The following is a 22,202-nucleotide window of genomic DNA, read 5'->3' as shown; positions in this document are numbered from 1 at the left end:
GGTATTTCTACATGTAAAAGTAGACTGACCTTTTTCATAATGTTTGTTTGCAACGGACTAACCTTTTTCATAATGTTTGTTTGCAACCCACCTTGTGCTCAGAACTTTTTTTTTTATGCTTTTGTTGCTCTCACCTTGCTGTCCTTCCATCTTTCTTTCTCTGGGTCATTATCAGGCCTGGTCCCAAGTATGAAAACATTGAGAATCAGTGTAGGGATTAGAATCTATGAACTAGATTTAAAAAAAAAAATCACTTCTAATGATGTTTTGACCAATATAACTAAGCAAAAGTATTAGCACAGATTATCATCGGGAGTCCTTTTTAGAAACTGGTCTCTTAGTCACCATAGGTAGGCCCAGATAACCAGGGGAATCTCATCCCGCCACGACTTCCTTTGGAAGCTGCTTCTTGAGAAGCACCCAGTAGCGACACTTCTCATTTAGGATCTCATTTTGGCACCATTTATGTCCCAGATCTTATGGCTGAAGCTTTTCCCCTTTCTGAATTCCCAGGAGGCATTGTTTCCTGTCAGCAGCCTCAGTTTTCATTCTAAAACTGCAGTTCTAAAAAATCGTGTGGCCGGCGCCGTGGCTTAACAGGCTAATCCTCCACCTTGCGGCGCCGGCACACCGGGTTCTAGTCCCGGTCGGGGCGCCGGACTCTATCCCGGTTGCCCCTCTTCCAGGCCAGCTCTCTGCTATGGCCTGGGAAGGCAGTGGAGGATGGCCCAAGTCCTTGGGCCCTGCACCCACATGGGAGACCAGGAGAAGCACCTGGCTCCTGGCTTCGGATCAGCGCGATGCGCCGGCCGCAGCGGCCATTGGAGGGTGAACCAACGGCAAAAAGGAAGACCTTTCTCTCTGTCTCTCTCTCTCACTATCCACTCTGCCTGTCCAAAAAAAAAAATCGTGTTAGTCATAGATTTATTCTCAGCGATTTCTTTTTCACAGACTTGGGTCCTGGCCTCTGATTTCTCCAACCGTTCCTCCACATTCTCCATGTTCCCGTCTAGTTTGTCAAGTTTTGATGAGCAGTTCTCTACTTTGCCCTCCAGTGAGGACAGTGTGTCCCTGCATTTCCCTGAATCTCACAGGAAGCAACTCACTCTGCTGGTGGAGGGACCCACGCACTCTGCTGCACTGTGGAACAGGTCAGCCAGCCCAGGGAAGAGAGGAGCACCGTGGTGCTGCTCCCAGGCCAGGGCGTTGGGGGCGCTTGGACCACAGGCTGTTCTCGCCTGCCTCGAGCATGAGCCTTCTGTGATTTCCCAGACAGGTTATCCTAGGTTAATTATGCCTTAAAATACAAAAGCCACATAACCCCCCAACCTTCAGGGTGTAACTCCTATTTTACGCCTTTGAAAGGCAGTTGGTTGTGGCTGTTCAAGCTTTAGCACTTCCTTTTTTTTTTTTTTTCTGGTCTAGTAGCACCCTCTGTTGAATTCTTAAGAGATTTTCAGCTTAGAATAATTTAAATTTAGTAGTCTTTTATGAGCCTTCAGAAACAGTGGGTGATACGCTCTGCATTCTGTGTTCAGTTTGTACTAGTACAGTTTATATTACATTTGATCGGAATTCATAGTTTACATACTCTGTTGTTTTTATTTTTGGTACCAGTAGAAATTGACCTCAGATGCTAACCCTCAAAATTCCATGTGCATTTTTGCTGTGCATTTGTGGGTGCTGGATTCCAGAAATGCTTGTGTGGATAGGGTTGCACAGTTAGATAAGAGATGTTGATGATGATTGGTCAAACCAGGAAGAGTTATTTTAGTACATGAAGACAGCTCCTTTGTCGTGTTTTAAGCTTCTGAGATGAACAGAAGTACAGTGCTGTGTTTGTTAGCTGTGTGTCATTAGTGTACTCAAAATAGGCTTGTCTAGAATTAGCTGAAGAGATGTTTTTGTTTATAATAGGAATATAGCTGAGATTATGTCTTTAGGATATAATATCCTTTTTTTTTATAGCATATGCTTCTTATAGCCTGATAGTATTACTCCCAGAAATCTATGACTGACTGTTTTAATCTATTTCTCAATTCCTGGTGAAGCTGAAGGTGGAAAAGCAGTATAGTGACATGTAACCAGTAGACTTCCTGCAACTTTTATTTGGTAATGCAGAGTTGTACCTTTGTTTTGGGTATGAAGAGATATTGGTGAGCTGTGCTGTGTAGGCCAGAGTTGTGTTCAGTGAAGCAGTTGATATTCTGATCATCTTGAGTGTCTGAACATGCGCTATTACATCAAAAGTAGAATTACTTGAAAGGAGTGGTCATATCGTGAAGCTCTTTTTACCTAATGTCTGTTCAAAAGGAAAAGCTTAAATTTAGGATGAAACCTCTTCATGCTACGTGACCTACTAAATTATTGTTTGATCAGACAGCTGATGGGAATGTCATGTGTTGAACATGGTAATTAGCTTTGATTGTTCTTTTAGGAAACACCAAAGGTTATTTTGAGAAATTTGTCTTTGCCATGATTTCGTTCTCACTACATGGAACTGTACAGTCCTTTCAGGGCTGTTGGAGGGAGTTCATCTCCTGGATCAGTTTGCATCCTTGTCTGCCTCAAGGGACAGAATATTTTATCTTTATTTTTCATGTATTTTTAAAAATCTGTTATTAAAATAGGACACTTTGAATTTATTGTAATAAATAAGTTGATTGGCTGCTGATGAAAGGTATAATGGAAGTAAACCATTTTTTAGTAACAGTTTTCCTTTGTAAATAAGGAGATATGATACCAATGGAGATAACTGTATCTGGAATTTACTGAACAGTTATAAATGAAAATAATGGAAAATATGTTTTAAGTAAGAAAAAAATCAGTTTTTAACATATAATCATTAAATTGTACTATTTTAAAAGCAGATATACCAGATTCATCAATGTGGGAGACTCAAGATTCTGTACAAACCAATGGAATTGATTCTGTTTTGTCAAAGGCTGAAATTGCATCTTGTAGTTACGAAGCCAGGTATGTAGAAGTCAAGTGTGTTTCAATTCTTAATGAAAAGTTGAATTAATTAATTTTCTTTGCGTCTTTTGAAGTGGATCCAGACGTGCTGTTCAAGCCTCTGATTTAAGTGTTTTGCAGTCTTGCTATGTACAGAAATGTTTTTGTCTTAGTGCTCAGTTGCCTTCTTCCCTGACCTTACCCACCACACATCTAGATCATTAACTTCCTAATTTCCAGATGAACCAGTCTGTCTTAAGGTGAAAGCCAAAAAGAGGGAGCACTGTCATTTTTATTGTCTTTTGAAACAGAAGATTAAAGAATTCGAATTTTTTTGAATGAGAAAGAGCTTTAGTATGTAGCCACTCTAATCTTTTCACAGATAGGAAGAATTTGTAATATATACGTAACACCCTGGTTTTTTTCAATTATGTTAAAACTTGATTACTTTTTAAGTTATAGGTAAAAATTTCAGAATGGTTTACCTGATACTGTTTTCATTTAAAATTGGTAATAGTGTTGTTAATAAACAATGAAATAACCAATTATAACCAATAATAGTTATAAAAATAGAAGGAGTAATAATTAACTAATTTAAACTAGAAATCTTTTTTCTTTCTTGGTAACTGAACACATTTTTACGTTTCTAACAGCAGGCACACATTGTTGGCAAGTGTTAAAGGCTTCAGTGTGTGATTGAAGGGTGACCTCTGCATCTGGCAGTCACAGTTGAGCTCAGCATCCGGAGGGTGTGGCTGTCAGTCAGTCTTCAGGTTTTGTATCTGCACCCTTACCGTGCTGACTCTCTAGGGTGCCCTGCCACACCCAGCACTCCCAAGATGAATGCTGGTTGGAAAGTGCCAGAGCTGCCTCAAGGGGAGAAGTGTTAGCAGCTCCTGAAGGCTTGATTCTAGGAACTTCAGTTTTGTCCAGGCTCTTGGTTTCTGGATGGTGCATTTGTATTGACTCACAGATGGAGACTGTCAAGCTGAATGCCTGACAGTAATTGGGGTGACAGTATCCGAGAGCTAAATATTATGTAGCAAGCCATTTAAGAGCCAGTTAAATGACAACTGTCTGTTCTGATGAAAATGAATTTAGGTTTGGAAAAAAAGAACAAAACTATGGGATTTTTATCCTGTAGTTATAAATTTTCCATTTTGTAGTAGTATATACATTTTTGTGGCTATCCAACAGGTATTTTTTTTCCTTAATGAGAGGTTTTTTAAAAGAATTTAAAGTACAAATGAAAAATGGTATTAGAGAAGTGTTTCTGAGATTGGCATGGGGACCAGATTGTAGGGATGGCCATTCGACTTCTATGCATTAGTGAGTTTTCAATAGATACAAACCGATAATGGTATCTTCAAAGAATGAACCACAAATATGAGAACAGGAGTCCCACTAAGGTAGAATGTGTATAGCAGTTCACAGCGTGTGCTACCATTAGTTTTACTTACTGGAAAGAACAAACATTGTGCATGTGGATGAATAGATAATGATATAGATACCCTAATCATGGGTTTTTAGGTCAAATAAATTCTTTTTTACAAGTCAGAGTTGGAGATGGAGAATCTTCCATCTGCTGGTTCACGCCTCTGATGGCTGTGACAATCAAGCATGGGCTAGCCAAAGCCAGGAGCTTCTTGGTTTTACATGTGGGTGAAGGGGCCATCCTTCCTCTGCTGCTTTTCCCAGCCATTACCAGAGGGAGCTGGATTGGAAGTGGAGCAGCCTGGGCTTGAACTGACACCCATATGGGATACCAGTGTTATAGGCTGCAGCTTAATCCACCTTGCCACAATGCCGGCCCCTCAAATACATTTTTTTTTTTAAAGATTTATTTATTTATTTGAAAGTCAGAGGTACATACAGAGAGGAGAGGCAGAGGGAGTGGTCTTCTATCCTCTGGTTCACTCCCCAAATGGCCGCAACGGCTGGAGCTGCACCCATCTGAAGCCAGGAGCCAGGAGTTTCTTCTGGGTCTACCACGTGGGTGCAGGGACCCAAGGATTTGGGCCATCTTCTGCTGCTTTCCCAGGCCATAGCAGAGAGTTGGATTGGAATTGGAGCAGCCGGTACTCAAACCGGCATCCATATGGGATGCTAGCACTGCAGGTGGCAGCTTTGCCCATTATGCCACAGTGCCGGCCCCCTCAAATAACTTTTAAACCTCTATTTTCATGTGCTTTTATAAGAATCCTTCACCATTCTTACTTATTTATAATAGAGATCTCTTAATATGTTGAATGGATAGTGACAGATTTTTTTTATAAAGATTTATTTATAAGCCAGAGTTACAGAGAAACAGGTGGAGATAGAGAGAGGACTTCCATCCACTGGTTCACTCCCCAAATGGCTGCAGTGGCCAGAGCTGGGCCAATCCAAAGCCAGGAGCCAGGAGCTTCTTCTCGGTCTCCCACACAGGTGCTAGGGGCCAAGGACTTGGGCCGTCTTCCACTGCTTTTCCAGGCCACAGCAGAGAGCTGGATGGGAAGTGCAGCACCTGGGACTCAAACCGGCGCCCATATTGGATGCTGGCATTGAAGATGGTAGCCCCACCTGCTGCACTGCAGCACCCCTATATTTTTATAAATAGTGTGTCTCTAAAACAATGTATAGATGAAAATTTTGAAAGTGAAAGTATTGTAAATATAAGAATATCATATAGCAATTATGTATCACATTCCATTCAAACAGGCAAAGGAACATTTGGCCTCTGGGCTGTATAAGGTCTGGGACATTATCTGTACTGGCCCTGCCAAAGCAACCACAGGCAGGACTTGAACGTCAATAAATCTATAGCAAGTTCATTTTTATATTGATGATTTTGTATGGCCCGTGACTGGTGTCATAAACATCCAAATGGCCCTTGGCAAATAAAAAGCTTTCCCACCCCTACTTAGGTTAAATTTGTTAAATGTGGATTTCATGTGCTGAACCTTTATCTGGCACTATTATTACCTGAAGTTTACTCTTTTTGATACTTGACCTTTTTTCTGCTTTAATAATTTTTATTACTCTTCTATTTTTGTTTATATACACCTAAGCTATATATAAGTATATACTAATTATATATAATTAAAAATTGCATTAACAAGGCCTGTTGAGTATAATCCAATACAGGGTCGTACAGTGAACATGATATGATCTGTTTTATTTACCATCTTTACTCAACACCTCACAAAGTACCTGAGTGAAAGAATTCATTCAGTTTGTCAGTGGCCACTTTTTTCATCGTCATTTTTCCTTCCTATTGGATATTTCTCATCTATGAGGGACTTAACAGTGAGCTGACTTATTATTGTTCTTGAGTACACAAAAAAATACCTGTGATTTTGTGTTTGCTTCTTAGTAACTTTGAGGACTGTTTCCTTCTTGGCTTTTAGTAGTGGTCTGCATACTGGGAGGCTGCCAGAAGCCTCTGAGTAATTGAAGACTGAATATGTGGACCTTTGTTAGTGGGTACTTACTGAATAAATGTGTAGGATAACTGTTTTCATATTACATAATCTGGTGAAACAGTGCTTTATTATTTGTTTATGGTTTTGCTGTGGTATGTTTTTTTGATTCTTTACAGAGTGATTAAATGGAATTTTACTAATTATGTATAATTCCATAACTATAGTTTGTGCTAAATGCTCCAAAATATCAAAGGTAATGTGGGGCATTGAGACACACAGTAGATTTAAAATTTACCATTTTCAATTAGGTCCCTCAAAGTTCTGGAACCCTGGCTCCTGCCCAGAGTGATGTCCTACCATATACAATGCTGTTGGCATCTCAACCACTGTGGAGCCACTTCAGGAGCATGGAATTGGTCAATTGGGAATTGGGTGGTAATAGGATGAGTACATTTTGTGTGTTTGTCACATAGCGCTGTTTTGTGTAGTTCTTGCGTTTCTATTCTTTGTCTTTGGGGGATGAACCCTGGCCAAACTGTGCCTTGTATTAAGGGAAGAAAACCTCTTTTTGAAGCACGTTCCTGCTCTGTGGTGGTTGTGATATCACCAGCATATGGCATGCTGGCATCTCTGCAAAGGGGCCAGAGGTCCGAGTCTTAGGAGGACGTCATCAGACAGAGAAGAGATGTCATTTATACCAATCACATAGTTGCCTGATTATTTTGTTTGTTTGTTTGGGGGGAAACAAACCTGTGAGTTTTCTTAAGCCTATTTATATATTTAATCCATAATGAGAAAGGGGTTAAATGGAGATTATATATTAGTGGCATGGGGAAATATCCATATATTTGATAGTTCATTTTGGAAACTTCCTAATATAATCTCCATTATGTTTTGTTCTCTCTCTGTAGACAAGTTGGCATTAAAAATGGAATGTTCTTTGGGCATGCTAAACAGCTGTGCCCTAATCTTCAGGCTGTGCCATATGATTTTGATGCATATAAGGAGGTTGCCCGAACAATGTATGAGACCTTGGCAAGGTACAGTGGATAACAGTCATTTTATGTCTGTTGTTCTCCTCTTAGCTAATGTTAAAGGTAATCCAGTTTTCTTCAGCACTGTCAGGGTCACTTTTGCCAGACATGCCCAGAATCCCTTTCTTCAGCATCCCAGGTGGATGGCCTTCTTTTCTTTGACCAGTTTCAGTAAGGTGACAGCTCAGTCTGGAGAAAGCCTTTTTGCATTGCTAAATTACTCCAGTACTTCCTGATGCCTATGTAAAATTTGATTTCTGTTCCTCTGTAACATACAGTAAGTAGTTCCAATTTTCTTGCCATGGGACCAGATGGATGAATGAATGGAACTTACTTAGCCTGTTTATCTCTTTCATTGTATTTGATTTGTAGTTTTGTTTAAAATTAGGATGGATAGGTTGGTTACAACCTATATTTAACAGTTTATCTTCTCAAATTTATTAAATATACTTAGCAAAAGTTTTTAGAAAAATTAGTCTTTTGTGATGGTTTCAAAATGGCACATTTTTTAAATGTTTAGTAGAGGCATGTTTTAATATTGACTTGAAACTCAAAAAAAAAATTTTTGACAGGCAGAGTGGACAGTGAGAGAGAGACAGAGAGAAAGGTCTTCCTTTTGCCGTTGGTTCACCCTCCAATGGCCGCTGCGGCCGGCGCACCACGCTGATCCGAAGCCAGGAGCCAGGTGCTTCTCTTGGTCTCCTATGCGGGTGCAGGGCCCAAGCACTTGGGCCATCCTCCACTGCCCTCCCAGCCCACAGCAGAGAGCTGGCCTGGAAGAGGGGCAACCGGGACAGAATCCAGCACCCCGACTGGACTAGAACCCGGTGTGCCGGCGCCGCAGGTAGAGGATTAGCCTATTGAGCTGTGGCGCCGGCCGAAACTCAAAATTTAAAAAAATCTGACACACTGTGTGTACTTTAAAGTAGAGGACCAGCACAGTTTTGTCTGCTGTAACTCCTCCACTTCCCTAGTAAGCCAGAATGTGCATGGATAGAGCTACTACTGAGTGGGTGAGGCCCTGTGCCAGTAAAGCTTTATTTACCAAAACAGGCATCTGGAAGTTAGGCCGAGGGTTGTTGGCCCCAGGACTATAGTAATGTTCCAACAGATGCATATTTCTTGTCTCTCTCTCTCCACTTCTACCTCTTTCTTAGGCTGTGTTTTGAACATGAATATTGAATATGCATATATCACTGCTCCTTGCTCTTTCACAGAGAGGAGTGATATCCAGTCTCTGCCCTTGTGGGATCTTTAGTAGGGGAGAAAAAGTATAAAAGGATGGATGAAGTTATCTGGCATCAGTTTGTAGGACTAAGTGTGGTCACAGCTATGTGTAAGACCAGAAAATAATGGCATTGTCGGTGCTGCCAAGTAGAGAGTGCTTTAAATCCCGCACCAGAGCTGAGACCAGTGGTAGTTTCCCAGTGGGGGCCATGAATGGGTGACTGCGGTGAGGGAGTGTGACTGCTGTGTTCTGGGTGTCAAGACCCTAAGGCAGACTGCCAACCTGGACCTTGAATCAGGATCTGAGGGAGGATGTGACACGTGCAAGTCCTGGTGGGATTTTAGTCTGAGGAGGCACTGTCAATGGCATATTTCTATTCTTAGGGAAAAAACTCAGTGTTATTCTCCTACCACCCTTGGGAACCCTGTCTCAGCTTCCTAGTCTCCCTGCCTCAGAGCAGCTTTCACTCTGAAGCAGAAATCCTCCTATCAAGTATACCCGTTCTGTTCTTAAAAAGTGTGCTTTTTTACTGTAGCCTAAACAAAACATTCTCATTTCTTGAACGAACAGGACTATTATTCTGATTTGTAACCTACTGTAAGGTGTCAGTGAGAGGCAGGGCCTGATTTTCCCAGCGTATTCATTACCAAAGGTATTATTGAAGACACAGTTTTGATCCAAGGCTTCTTTGGTTGCCTCCCGTTTCTGATACAATTTTGTTTGTGATTTCATAGTGCTTATTATAAATTAGCATTGGAAAGTCATGGCAGCTCTTAGCTTCCCTTCTGCAGTAGAGTTAAGAAGTCCTTCATGTTGGGCAGGTCATATAAAATGATTTTTTTGAAAAGGATTTCCATGGGATGTAGTTAGGGTTCTCTTAGGTGTTGGGATGATCGGCCACCTGATCTTCCAGGTCCTGGGACCTGCTGTTGAGAATGGTATTTAGTTGCATTTTTGTTTTAGCAGAGCAGCAATTAGTTATTTGATTTGTATAGTTTTTCTGTTCCATAAGGATTTTTTTTAACCATGCTTGAAAATTTTTTAGATTAAATGTTTTAACAGCTCTTACTAACTACTACGTACTATCCAAGGGTTTACAAAGTATTCTCAGTACAGGGAAGCTGGGATGTTGATTTCTGCTGTATTTTTGATAGTCACTATGGAAAAAGAGAACTCACTAACTTTGAAGTTGGAAGTTGGGTGACTAAATGGCAGTTCCTTTAAAATGCTGGGTGGGGTTTTTTTGTTTTGTTTTATTGTTTTGTTTTGTTTTTTAGTAATGTAAGCTTTGTGAGGAAATGTTGAAGATGACTTTATTTTGCAACATTTGTGTCTAGCACGTGGCTCATGGCTGTAGTTCATTGCCTTTGCTTTGTGTTGGTAGTTACACTCATAATATCGAAGCTGTCAGCTGTGATGAAGCACTGGTCGACATCACTGAGATCCTTGCAGAGACCAAACTCACTCCTGATGAATTTGCAAATGCTGTCCGTATGGAAATCAAAGACCAAACTAAATGTGCTGCCTCTGTTGGAATTGGTTAGTATCTAGCTTGTTCTGTATTAGTATTTTTATTCAGTAGAACCGCTTTAGGATCCCTGAATGCCATTGCTCTGAGCAGTGTTTGTTTTCATGAGCTTCCTGACACCGAGTGCCTTTTTCCTCAAGGTGTCTCAGTGTTGCTTACTCTTAGCAGACACATGAGGTAATGCATATTGGAAATCTAAGTAAGCGATTGACAGCTTTGCAGTAAACCTGTTTCAATATTTCTTACTTGTTCTTTCAAAAATGGGACATTTGAATTCTATTTTGTAGGGTTTTTTTCCTTCAAAAATGAATCGAAACTAAATTTAAAGAGGGGGTGTGGAGTGCTGTGTGGATTGAGTTGAGTGCCAGTACCAGTCAGTCTCCCTGTTACTCTGTTGCCGTCTGTACTACAGCTTCCTGGAGAGTACAGCCCTGCCTGTCTGCTCTGTCAGTGCTGGAAGTCTGGCTAACTCACACTCAGTCCGTGCAGCTCACCCACTGCGGCCGCAGCCTGGGCTTGGTGTCCACTTACCTTTCTTTTGTTGACTCTTCCTTTGGAGCCCTTGGAACTTGCTGTCAGACCTAAGCTTCTTTGTGTCTCTTCCTTTCTGAACCTCTGTAGTACTTCTGCCGAGATAGCCCTTTTCTTGCCATTCTCTTGAGTGCAGCCATTTTGCCCCTGCCATACTCTGTATTCACAGACTGGGGAAGTAGAGATAACGTTTTCTTAATTGTCACTTCTTTTAATTTCTTTATTTGAAAGGTAGAGTTACAGAGAGAGAGACAGATAGAGATGTCTTCCATCTACTGGTGTCTTCCATCCACTGGTTCACTCCCCGCGTGGCCAGAATGGCCGGGGCTGGGCCAGGTCAAAGCCAGGAGCGTGTTCAGGTCTCCCATGTGGGTGCAGGGGCCCAAGGACATGGGTCAACCTCTCCTGCTTTCCCAGTCACATTAGTGGGGAGTTGGATTGGAAGTGGAGCAGCCGGCACTCAAACTGGCACCTTTGTGGGATGCTGGCGCTGCAGGTGATGCCTAACCCACTACACCACTGTGCCAGCCCCTAATTGTCACTTCTAATTATTTTCCCATCCTTATTCAGAGACCCATCTTTCTCTGAGGCTCCTTGTCTCCTTTGTACCCACAGGAGTTACGAAGGTGACTGAGTGATGACACAAAGGCTAATGCCATTGTAAGAAGAATTTGTTAGATTGCCTTTTACATTTTCATTTGTTATATTTCCCAAGAGGAGGGCCACACCATGCAGAGAAAGCAGTAGGATGCCTAGGAGGAAGAAGCAGGACTGGCAGCAGCTGAGGCCAGAGCCATTATTGAGATCCTGGGTAAAGCAAGGCAGGACAGAGGAATCAGTTTAGGGTTGGCTAGTTTGAGTAATTTTGGTGGGTTTTATCCCTATGGGGGTGGTCTCTAGTGGCCTGGTAGGTGGCTACGAGCTGCTTAGGGTAGGAAATGTATTGAGCTTGGTGTGAGAATTTGTTAAGGAGGTGATTAGGGGCGACTTACTGGGTGGCATATGAGAAATATGTTCAGGAATTATCCAGCCCTGCGAGGGTTGGTGTGCGAAGGGCAGTCTCTCCCTAACCAGTGAGATCCAAGATGTCAAAATATCTTAAGATAGACAAACAATTTGACATGATTAATACTCCATGAACAATCCTGTGGTAATGCGCTAGCCCGCCTCTGACTCCCGCCTGCTGGCCCAAGAGCCTTCTCCTTTCAGACTCAGCTTCTGTGTCCCAGTGTGAGGTTGTTTTTAATAGCACTTACTTTTAATTTACAAGAGGTTGTGTTCTTTCAGGTTCCAGCATGTAATTCAAACCAGAATCTCACTTGATGTTTCCACTTTGCTCAGAACTCACCACTATTTTGATGTGACTTTCCAGAGCCTTTTTTCTTTTCAAGAATCTTTATCACCCTAGGGAAAATACAGTTTTTAATTAAGTCCTCCATAAAAGCAAGAGGTGTCCTTGCTGTCAGCGTCCCTTGATGTCTGGAGGAGTTAGATACTCACAGAGGGTAGCAGCCCCACACTGCACATCGTGACCTTTTCAGTGCAGCTTTCCTGCCCCACAACTGTGTCCGTGCCATGGACTCTCCTGGCCTCACCTCCCACCACCTGTGTTTCAGTGCTCAGGGCTTGCTTTCTTCATCACAGTCGCATTCTTGTGCCCTCATTTCCCTCCCCAGCATGTGTCCTGGAAACCCTGCTCTTAAATCAGGACTGCTTTCTCTCAAACCTTTATGTCCAGCAGCCTGCAGTCATAATCTGGAATACTTAACCAAAGTCTGCCAGTTGTATGCACTGTTGCAAATGATCAAATTACATCTTATTTTCATAAATGATGTCTTTATTAAGAAATTATTAAAATTGTAAATATTTCTTGATTTTCCTTTTAATATTGTAGGTTCTAACATCCTCCTGGCTAGAATGGCAACTAGAAAAGCAAAACCAGATGGACAGTACCACTTGAAACCAGAAGAAGTAGATGACTTTATTAGAGGTCAGCTAGTTATTAATCTACCAGGTAAGCAGAAATCTTTGTAATTTTTTGTCTACTGAAGGCACTCATAAATTCTTTGCATAGTTCTATAATTAGTTTTTTCCCAAACATGAATATTACACATTTTTTTAGTCTGCTTGAGTGTAATGAAAAACAACATTTTAAATTCCTATTGAAAATCATCTCAGTTGCTTTCTCTAGACCATAGTATTACGTTTTAGTTTGGTGATGGTTATTTTTCAAGTAGCAAGATTGAGGATTCTAAGAAATCATTTTAAAGGGAATATGCTGCAATTGCTGTTGTGTTTTAAAGAAATACTAATTGAAATAGACAAAGTTTGGAGATCTTTGTTTATGAAATCATGCTGTAAGACTACTGACAATTTACAAATAATTTAAAAAGAAAATGTATGAACTATATTAGAAGTAAAACCTAAATATGAGGTGTTGTGTTTTTGTAAACTTGAGACACTGAAGAAAAACTTCCTATACCTTCCTTGCTAGGGGAAGGGTGTTTTGTGTTATTAAACCACCTGTGTCAACTTCATAAAGCTCTTGGGTACTAGTGTTACGCAGGTTTTGTTTTGTTTTGTTTTGTTTTTTTTAAGATTTATTTTTATTTGAGAGGCAGAGTAGAGAGAGAAAGAGGGAGAGCAAGCTTCCATCTGCTGATTCACTTCTCAAATGTCCATAATGGCTAGAATTCAGCTGATCTGAAGCCAGGAGCTAGGAGTGTCTTCCCAGTCTCATGTAGGTGCAGGGCCCCAAGTACTTGGTTGAAGATTTTTAAACTCATCCATTTGTTAAAAGTGGATTTAATGGTATTTTTAAATGCATAATTTTAAACCCGATGAAATATATGGAATTGAATCAAATTTCCGTTATAGGTCATAAAATAAGAAATTATTCAGATGCCATTTTGTGGTGGATGAAGATTCCCAACCCCTTAGTAGATGGGTGACCTAAAACAATGTATTATGGCAAAAAATAATGTTTTCAATGTCATCTTGAGGTTCAGTTTGAAGAATAAATAGCATTAATTCAAAGTAGCAAATTACCTTATTAGATTTAATTACTTTTTTAATGCAGTTTTCTTCAAGGAACCAGTGTATGTAAAGTTTATTATGCTAGCCAGCTCTGTTATTTGCTAAGAGGCGCCATAACAAAGGGCCCCAAACTCAGAGGCTTACACAGGAACTTCTTGTTACAAATATTATCATGGTCTGGAGGCCGGGAATGAAGATGTCCATGGGATTGTTTTTCTGAGGCCTGTCTCCTTGGCTTGTAGATGGCCACCCCCTTGCTCCGTCCTCACGTGAGCTTTCCTGTGTGCATGCTCGTGTGTTTGTGTCTCAGGTTTCTTTTTTTTTCTCTTTTTAAAAATGTTTATTGATTTTCATCAACTTGAAAGGCAGAGCAAGATAGAGAGGTCTTCTATCTGCTGGTTTGCTCCCCAAATGCCTGAAACGGCCAGGGCTAGGCCAGGCTGAAACCAGGAACTTGGAAATTCCATCTTGGTCTTTGATGTGGGTGGCAATAGGCCTAAGGACTTGAGCCATCATCTACAATAGGGGTGAGGAATGTCTGGCCTACTGGCCATATAAACCCAGCAGAAGGCCTGGCGCTGTGGTGTAGTAGGCTAAGTCTTCCTGGGATGCTGGCATCCTATATGGGTACCAGCTGTTCCACTTCCAATTCAGCTCTCAACTATAGCCTGGGAAAGCACTGGAAGACAGCCCAAATTCTTGGGCACCTGCACCCATGTGGGAGACCCAGAAGAAGCTCCTGGCTTTCGATCGGCCCGGCTTTGGCTGCTGCAGCCATCTGGGGAGTGAACCAGCTGATGGAAGACCTATCTCTCCCTGTTTGTCTGTAACCCTGCCTCTCAAATAAATAAATAGAATCTTAAAAAAAAAAAAAAAAAAAAAATCATTGGATCTGGTCCTGCCAAGACAACTACAAGCCAGACTTGAAATTCAGTAATTTTTAAGTTGATAATTTTGTAGGGTCCACAAATGATGTTACAAATATCCAAATGGCTCTTGGTGGAAAAAAGATTCCTCACCACAGTTCTGTTCACTCCCAGAATGCATTAATAGGAAGCTGGATCCAAAATGGAGTAGCTGGGACTTGAACTTGCGTTCTGATGCGGGTTGTGGGCATCCAGTGCCATGATGGAGCCTGCCTCCCCCATTCCCTCATCCCCGACTCCCAATTTCTTACAAAGAAGCCAGTCAGATTGAATAGGAGCCTGCCCACATGACCTCATTTTAGCTTAATTACCTCTTAAAAGACTCTGTGTCCATATATAATCACAGTGTAACATACTGGTAGTTAAATGTTAGACATGTAAATTTGGGGAATACATAATCAGTTCAAAACACCATCTTTAAACCGAACCAATTTTGTAATTTTGTAGATTTTTTTTTTTTTAACAGTTTTTAACTTGTTGACCTAGTAATCTTACTGCTCTCCTTCATCTGCTTCCTGGCCAGATGAGGAGGAAAAACATTGACAATACGAAGTTTGTTCTAGAGGACACCGCAGAAGAATGCTTATGTTAAACTTGCAGCTATATCCCTTAGTTTGATCTTACCTAACCAAAGCTAGGACCGTCCCCAGCCAATGTCTCCATACCAGGAACGTCTCCACACGTTCTCTGGACCTTTGCCAGGCCTTTGCCCTGTGTGGGAGCCCCCAGTTAAGAGCCCTGTGCACCTCGTTCAGCCTGTGCTTGATTTGTGCCTCCGCTCTGTGATTTCCATCTCTTCTGAAATACTTGGCACACAGATGTGGGCATAACAACCAGTACTAGCCTCGGAGTGTAGCCAGGTGAAGCTAGTAACATTCAGAATTAACAAGTCAGTTCCTGAGCTGCACTGACCACATTTCAGATGTACTGTAGCCACATGCAGGGCACACACAGAACATCTCCCTTTTTTTTTTTTTTTTTTTTTTTTTGACAGGTAGAGTTAGAGACAGAGAGAGAAAGGTCTTCCTTCCGTTGCTTCCTCTCTAGGTGGCTGCATTCAGTTTGGGCCCTGTGCTTCCTTTACTTTCTTTTTAAATACGTCCTCTTTTTCTTACACTTACATTAGGCATCCAGTTAAAACTAGCAGCCCTCTCCAGGGTTTTGGTGCTGCTCCAAGATGGGTTGGTTTATTTTTCCACCCTCCAAGTAATAGGGGAAGAGGTCAGCCACACCCCCCACCTCTCTCACTCATCTCCACCTGAGGCAGTTGTCTTCCATGGAGTAGAGCTTTTCTTCTTCACTAAAGGGACAGTGCAGTTGAACTGGATTGTATTTTGTTTTAAGATTATTTATTTGAAAGGCAGAGAGGCAGAGAGAGAGAGAGAGAGATAGGTCTTCCATCTGCTGGTTCACTCCCCAGATGGCCACAGTGGCTGGAGCTGCGCTGATCAGGAGCCAGGAGCTTCCTCCGGGTCTCCCATGTGGGTGTAGGGGCCCAAGGACTTGGGCCATCTTCCACTGCTTTCCCAGGCCATAGCAGAGAGCTGGATCAGAAGTGGAGCAGCCAGGACTTGACCAGCCACCGCCTGAAGTGCCAGCATCCTGTAGGAGACCTGGACATAGTCCCAGCCTCCTGGCTTTGGCATGAATCAGCCCTGGCTATTGTGGCCATTTGGGGAGTGAACCAAGAGATGGAAGATCTTCCTCTCTCTGTCACTCTGCCTTTCAAATAATAAGTCTTAACAGAACAAAACTCCCATAAGAGGTATTACTCCTCCAACAGCTAGCCCGGCAGCAGGTGCAAAGTGCTACCCTGCAGATTTCTGTCCCATCTGAAGGATGCTCATGAGCTCTGCTTCTCTAGGTTGGGATCTTGGGGCCCAACAACTTGGGCCATCTTGCACTGCTTTCCCAGGTGCATTAACCGGGAGCTGCATTGGAAGTGAAACAGCAGGGATTTGAACCAGCACTCATATGGGATGTAGTCACCACAGGCAGTGGCTTAGCCTGCTGAACCACAGTGCTAGCCCCCACATCCCATTCTTTAGATAACATTAGTTACACATACAAGGACACTTCCAGAAGTTCATGAAATATTGAATTAAAAGATAACATTTATTTTGGTAAAAAACATTTTGGAAATCCATGCATAGTTTTTCCATAATATATATTGTCCATGAATTAGGAAAAAAAAAAAAAAAGTCACTTGAAAGGCAGTGAGATCTTCCATCTGCTGGTTCATTCCCTAAATGGTCAGGGCCGGTCTAGGCTACACACAGGAGTCTGAAACTCCAGCCGAGTCTCCCATGTGACTGGCCAGGGCCCAAACACTTGAGCCATCGTCTGCTTTCATTAGCTCATTGGCAGGGAGCTGGATCAGAAGCAGAGTTGATGGGACTCAGAGCAGCACTCCTGTAAGGGATGCCAGCGTTACAACTGGCAAACTTAACCTGCTGCACTGCCTATCTGGCCACTTCCATGAATTGTTTGAACATTCCTTGTATGCGTGGATTTGTGGCAAAGGCATCTCTTGTGACGCAGACATTCCATACGGGTGCTGGTTCAGACCCTGGCTGCTCCATTCCAGCTCTCTGCTAATGGCCTGGGAAATGCAGCGGAAGATGACCCAACTTCTTGGATCTCTGAGAGACTTGGAAGAAGCTCCTGGCTCCCGGCTTTGGCCTGCCCTGCCCCAGTCTGTTATGGCCATCTGGGGAGTGAAGCACTGGATGGAAGATCTCTCTGTGTTTCTCCCTGTCGCTGCAACTCTGACTTTCAAATAAATGAATAAATCTTTAAACATTTTTTTTTTTGCACCAAAATAAATACATCTCTTGATTTTCTGTGACCACCTTGAAATACTCACATATTTAAGTCTGGATTCTCTCTTTGTGGAGTCCAAACTGACAGGTAGATTCTAGAAATACTACTACTGTGATGACTATACTAAAAGAACTTTATTAAGTCTTACAAGATGCTTAAGTTTTGTCATTTAACTAAGCTTTTTAAAGATTATTTTATATTAGTTGTGCATGAATGATAGTTATTTCAGATTACTAAAATTACTTTTAGTGAGTGTGTCCTGCAAAACTAGAGCTCTCTGTTCCCTTTCCTAGGCGTTGGACGTTCAATGGAATCTAAGTTGGCATCTTTGGGAATTAAAACTTGTGGAGACTTGCAGTATATGACCATGGCAAAACTCCAAAAAGAATTTGGTCCCAAAACAGGTCAGATGCTCTATAGGTTCTGCCGTGGTTTGGATGACAGACCAGTTCGAACTGAAAAGGAAAGAAAGTCTGTTTCAGCTGAGATCAACTATGGAATAAGGTTTACACAGGTACTGATCACATGACAGATTTTTTTGTTTTTTAAGATTTATTTTTATTTATTTGAAAGACAGAGCTAGAGAGAGAGGAGGACAGAGTGAGAGAGAGATTTCACCTGCTGGTTCAGTCTCCAAATGGTCAACAGCCGAGGCTGGGCCAGGCTGAGGCCAGGAGCCGGGCGCTTTCTCCAGGGCCCCATGTGGGTTTAGGGGCCCGAAATACGTGGGCCCTTCTCTGCTGCTTTCCCGGCACATTAGCAGGGAGCTGGGTCAGAAGTGGAGCAGCCAGGTCACAAGCCAGCACACGTGTAGGATGCCGGCTTCCTGGGGGAGGTTTAACCAACTACACTACAGCTCCATCCCCCACGTGACAGATTTTGCCTTAGTGTTTATAGCTTATAGTCTTTTCTCCGTCTAAACCAGAAGACTCCTAACGTTTGAAATGAAATCTTAAAACCTGGTTTTCTGAGAATATCAGGAAAATTTTCAGAAGTATTACTCTATAAGGTAGGGCTCAGATAAGAGCAAGAGAACTTGGACTGGGAGGGGGAGATAAAGTTGACGTGTTGGGGGTTAGTTCTTAGAGAACTGGAGGCTTTTTAATTCTCATCTCCAGTCAAGAGGGAAAAAAGACCTTAAAAATGTTTTCAGTGTTGAAGTTATTTTTAAGCTACCGTTATAAGTAAGTTGCAGCCAACTCCTTGTCATTCATGGGTTTAGGATGTAATGGCACAGATGAATAGTTTCCATTTTCCTTCAGAATATGTATATGGATGTGTGTTTGAAATTTAATAAATGCTGTGAGGACCTGAAATATGATGAGGTAATTTCCCTCTCATGCCTACTGTGTGGAACTCACCCAGTTCACAGTTTCTTAAGAATGGAAACGATGCTTGGACTGTTTGTGGGAATTAAGGTCATGTTGGAGAGCACATTTTAGAACTTGTTAATAAGAACAAATAATTTAGAATTGTAGCAGGTCAGTGATGGTGTAGAAAAGCAAAAGAAATACATTTATAAGTGATTCCTTTAGCTTTATTGGGAAGATGAAACTTTTGAATATTTAATTAGAGTATACAGAATGATTTTTCCTTTAAGATTTATTTATGTATTTGAAAGGCAGAGTATCAGAGAGAAGGGAAGAGCTATATTATTCTCTGGTTGCAACTGCCAGGTCTGGGCCACACTGAAGCCAGGAGCCAAGAAACTCCGTCGGGTCTTCCACATGGGCAGCAAGGGCCCAAGTGCTAGGGCCATCCTCTGCTGCTTCTTCCAGGCACATTAGCAGGGGGGTTGGATGGGAAGTGGAGCGGTCGGGACTTTATTGGCACTCAGAGGGGATGCACGTGATGCGGGATACTCGTCACAAGGTGTTTTTGTTTTTTTTGTTTTTTTGTTTTTTTTTAAATTTGATAGGTAGAGTTAGACAGTGTGAGAGAGAGACAGAGAGAAAGGTCTTCCTTCTGTTAGTTCACTCCCCAAATGGCCGCCACGGCTGGTGCACTGCACCGATCCGAAGCCAGGAGCCAGGTGCTTCCTCCTGGTCTCCCATGCAGGTACAGGGGCCCAAGCACTCAGGCCATCCTCCACTGCCCTCCCGTGCCTCAGCAGAGAGCTGGACTAGAAGAGGAGCACCTAGTACTGGAACCCGGCACCCATGTGGGATGTCGGTGCCACAGGCAGAGGATTAACCAAGTGAGCCACGGCGCCGGCTCCTCGTCACAAGTTTTAACCTGCTCTACCACAGTGCTGGCCCTCCGAGATTTTTTTTTTGTTTTTGCAAGATTTTATTTATTTGAGAGGTAGAGTTACAGAGAGAGGTAGAAGTGGATCTTCCATCCATAGGTTCACTCCCCAAATGGCCACAACAGCTGGAGCTGGGCTGATCCGAAGCCAGGAGCTTCTTTTGGGTCTCCCATGCGGGTGCAGGGGCCCAAGCACTTGAGCCATCTCCCACTGCTTTTCCAGGCCACAGCAGAGAGCTGGATCAGAAGAGGAGCAACCGGGACTTGAATCGGCGCCCATGTGGGATGCCAGCACTGCAGGCAGAGGCTTAGCCCACAGCACCACAGCGCCGGCCCCAGGATGATAATTTTTGACGGAGGATTAATTAGGATAGTAAATAATAGATCTCTTTGATATTAAGAACTAAAATACTTGAAAATAATTACTAAAATACAAAGGAAAATAACAAGTTTTTCACATTTGTGTTTCAAAACATAGCCGAAAGAGGCAGAAGCTTTTCTTCTGAGTCTTTCAGAAGAAATTCAAAGACGACTTGAGTCTGCTGGCGTCAAGGGCAAACGTCTGACTCTGAAAATCATGGTGCGAAAGCCTGGGGCCCCTGTGGAGACTGCAAAATTTGGAGGCCATGGAATTTGTGATAACATTGCCAGGTAAGCTTCAAAAGGAGCTCGATAATTCCATTTCCCTGAAGCTTACTGTAACTAACAGAACATAAAACCCAGGAAGAGCTCTAAAGCTAAAGAACTATAAAGTCTGGGGTTATCTGATGTTCTGTAGGTCCACGCCTCTGCCCAGGGCCTTTGGAATCCACTCCTGTTCGGCCATCACAAGTGGAATGGGGTGCGGGTGGGGCTGGGGCTTGGGTCTCCAGACTGCTGCGGTCAGTGCGTGCACTGAAGGAAGCGTCTGCAGGCGTGCAGAGCGAGGGCACGGTTGGGGTTTGTGGACTTGGCAGCTCCCCCTGAGGGGAATTTCTGTGCACTCCGTTCAGCAGCGATTTGTAGGTATGAACTCTCTGTGAAGAGTCAGTCTCTGAAAACTGGGAGGAAGCATTTGAAAGCTGCTTTAATGATTTTTAACATGAGGGCCACTTACTAAACTTATGGAAGATATGTGACCAAAATAAAAATAATTGGTTTTGCATGCCATTTTATACTGCATGATAAGGTGTATTTTAATATATCTTTCAAACTAAACTTAAAGACTTCCAACACTGGAAGCCACACGTAGGGAATTGGAGTCTGGTGTAAGGAGTAGCTCATGTATGTGGTGATGCTGCCATGTCATTAGGCAGCTGTCAGACACAGGAACTCCCCAGTTTATTGTTGTTTGTTTACCATGAAAACCAGGAGTATAAAGTATGCATTAAACAAGGGTACCTACAAAACATTTTTTGCAGTTGGTTATTTTGAACTGTTATCTTTATCTCCTGTAATAAGTGTTATAATGTACGTATAATTCAAACGGTAATTTATTTAACATAGCTCAATATAGTGTTAGTGGTCATTTCTATGATAAGCTGTTTATTGGGCCCTTATTCAAGATTATTATCATTTTTTTAAAGATTTATTTATTTGAAACGTGGTATTACAGAGGCAGAGAGAGAGAGATGCCAGGGCTGCAGGTGGCAGGTGCCAGCCCCTAAGAGTATTACCTTTAAAAAATTTTTTTTTCTTTCTTTATTTGAAAGAATTACAGAGAGGCAGAGGTGCAGAGAGAGAGGTCTTCCATCTAGTGGTTCACTCCCCAAATGGCTGCAAAGGCAGAGCCGGGCCAATCTGAAGCCAGGAGCCAGGAGCTTCTTCCAGGTCTCCCAAGTGGGTGCAGGGGCCCAAGGACTTGGGCCATCTTCTGCTGCTTTCCAGGAGCTGGATCAGAAGTGTGTGCTTCTGATGGCCTTGATCTGGTGCCCATATGGGATGCTGGCACTGCAGGCGGTTGCTTTACCTGCTACGCCACAACCCCAGCCCTGAGTATTATCTTGGTAAACATAATTTCTTTAGGGAAATCAGATTCAATTTTATGATACCTTTTCTGGGAATACAAGTTGTTGTTCTAACTCCTGAAATTTAATGTTTAAGATACATGGAAAGAATCATCAAAACACTTGAATTTTCCATTGAAAAGAGAACCAGAAGTAATATATTGATACTGAGTTAGTCATTTTCTCTTTGCATTGGGCTACCCTGCTCATGCCAGAGCCCCAGAAAGGCCCTGAAGAAAACAGTGGGTGAGCGCAGCACAGGGTTTGGCACCACTGGTTGGCTGATCCCCTGGTCTTCAAGTTCTAAGACTCACACTCCAGTCTGGATATTAGGTTACAGTGGATGTTATGTCTCATAGCTGACCACTTGGTTCCTAAGTCCAGACGAGACTGGGCGCCCTCAGGGTGTTAGGGCCCTCTAAAAGGCATGTTCACATGTGTGAATTACTCAGTGGCTTTAAACACAGTGGAAGTCAGTAACCCAAATGCAGAGAATTCCTCTCTT

General features: G+C 42.5%; 1 protein-coding gene across 5 annotated transcripts in view; it reads left to right on the top strand.

The window, feature by feature from the left end:
• The window catches only part of REV1 (REV1 DNA directed polymerase), an 89,613-nt gene that overhangs the window by 61,120 nt on the left and 6,291 nt on the right, over positions 1 to 22,202 (top strand). For 4 of the 5 annotated variants that reach the window (XM_062209952.1, XM_062209949.1, XM_062209951.1 and 1 more), the window contains 6 exons: positions 2,868 to 2,976; positions 7,271 to 7,399; positions 10,006 to 10,160; positions 12,575 to 12,694; positions 17,759 to 17,979; positions 20,191 to 20,363. In XM_062209952.1, the coding sequence (XP_062065936.1) occupies positions 2,868 to 2,976; positions 7,271 to 7,399; positions 10,006 to 10,160; positions 12,575 to 12,694; positions 17,759 to 17,979; positions 20,191 to 20,363 (907 nt within the window). The remainder of the gene's footprint in view (positions 1 to 2,867; positions 2,977 to 7,270; positions 7,400 to 10,005; positions 10,161 to 12,574; positions 12,695 to 17,758; positions 17,980 to 20,190; positions 20,364 to 22,202) is intronic. The other variant, XM_062209950.1, reaches the window with a different exon arrangement.

The sequence above is a fragment of the Lepus europaeus genome, chromosome 13 (genome assembly GCF_033115175.1).
Source record: "Lepus europaeus isolate LE1 chromosome 13, mLepTim1.pri, whole genome shotgun sequence".
Lineage (NCBI taxonomy): Eukaryota > Metazoa > Chordata > Mammalia > Lagomorpha > Leporidae > Lepus > Lepus europaeus.
Note: the sequence above shows the minus strand (reverse complement) of the source record. Positions and strands in the feature narration are given on the sequence as shown.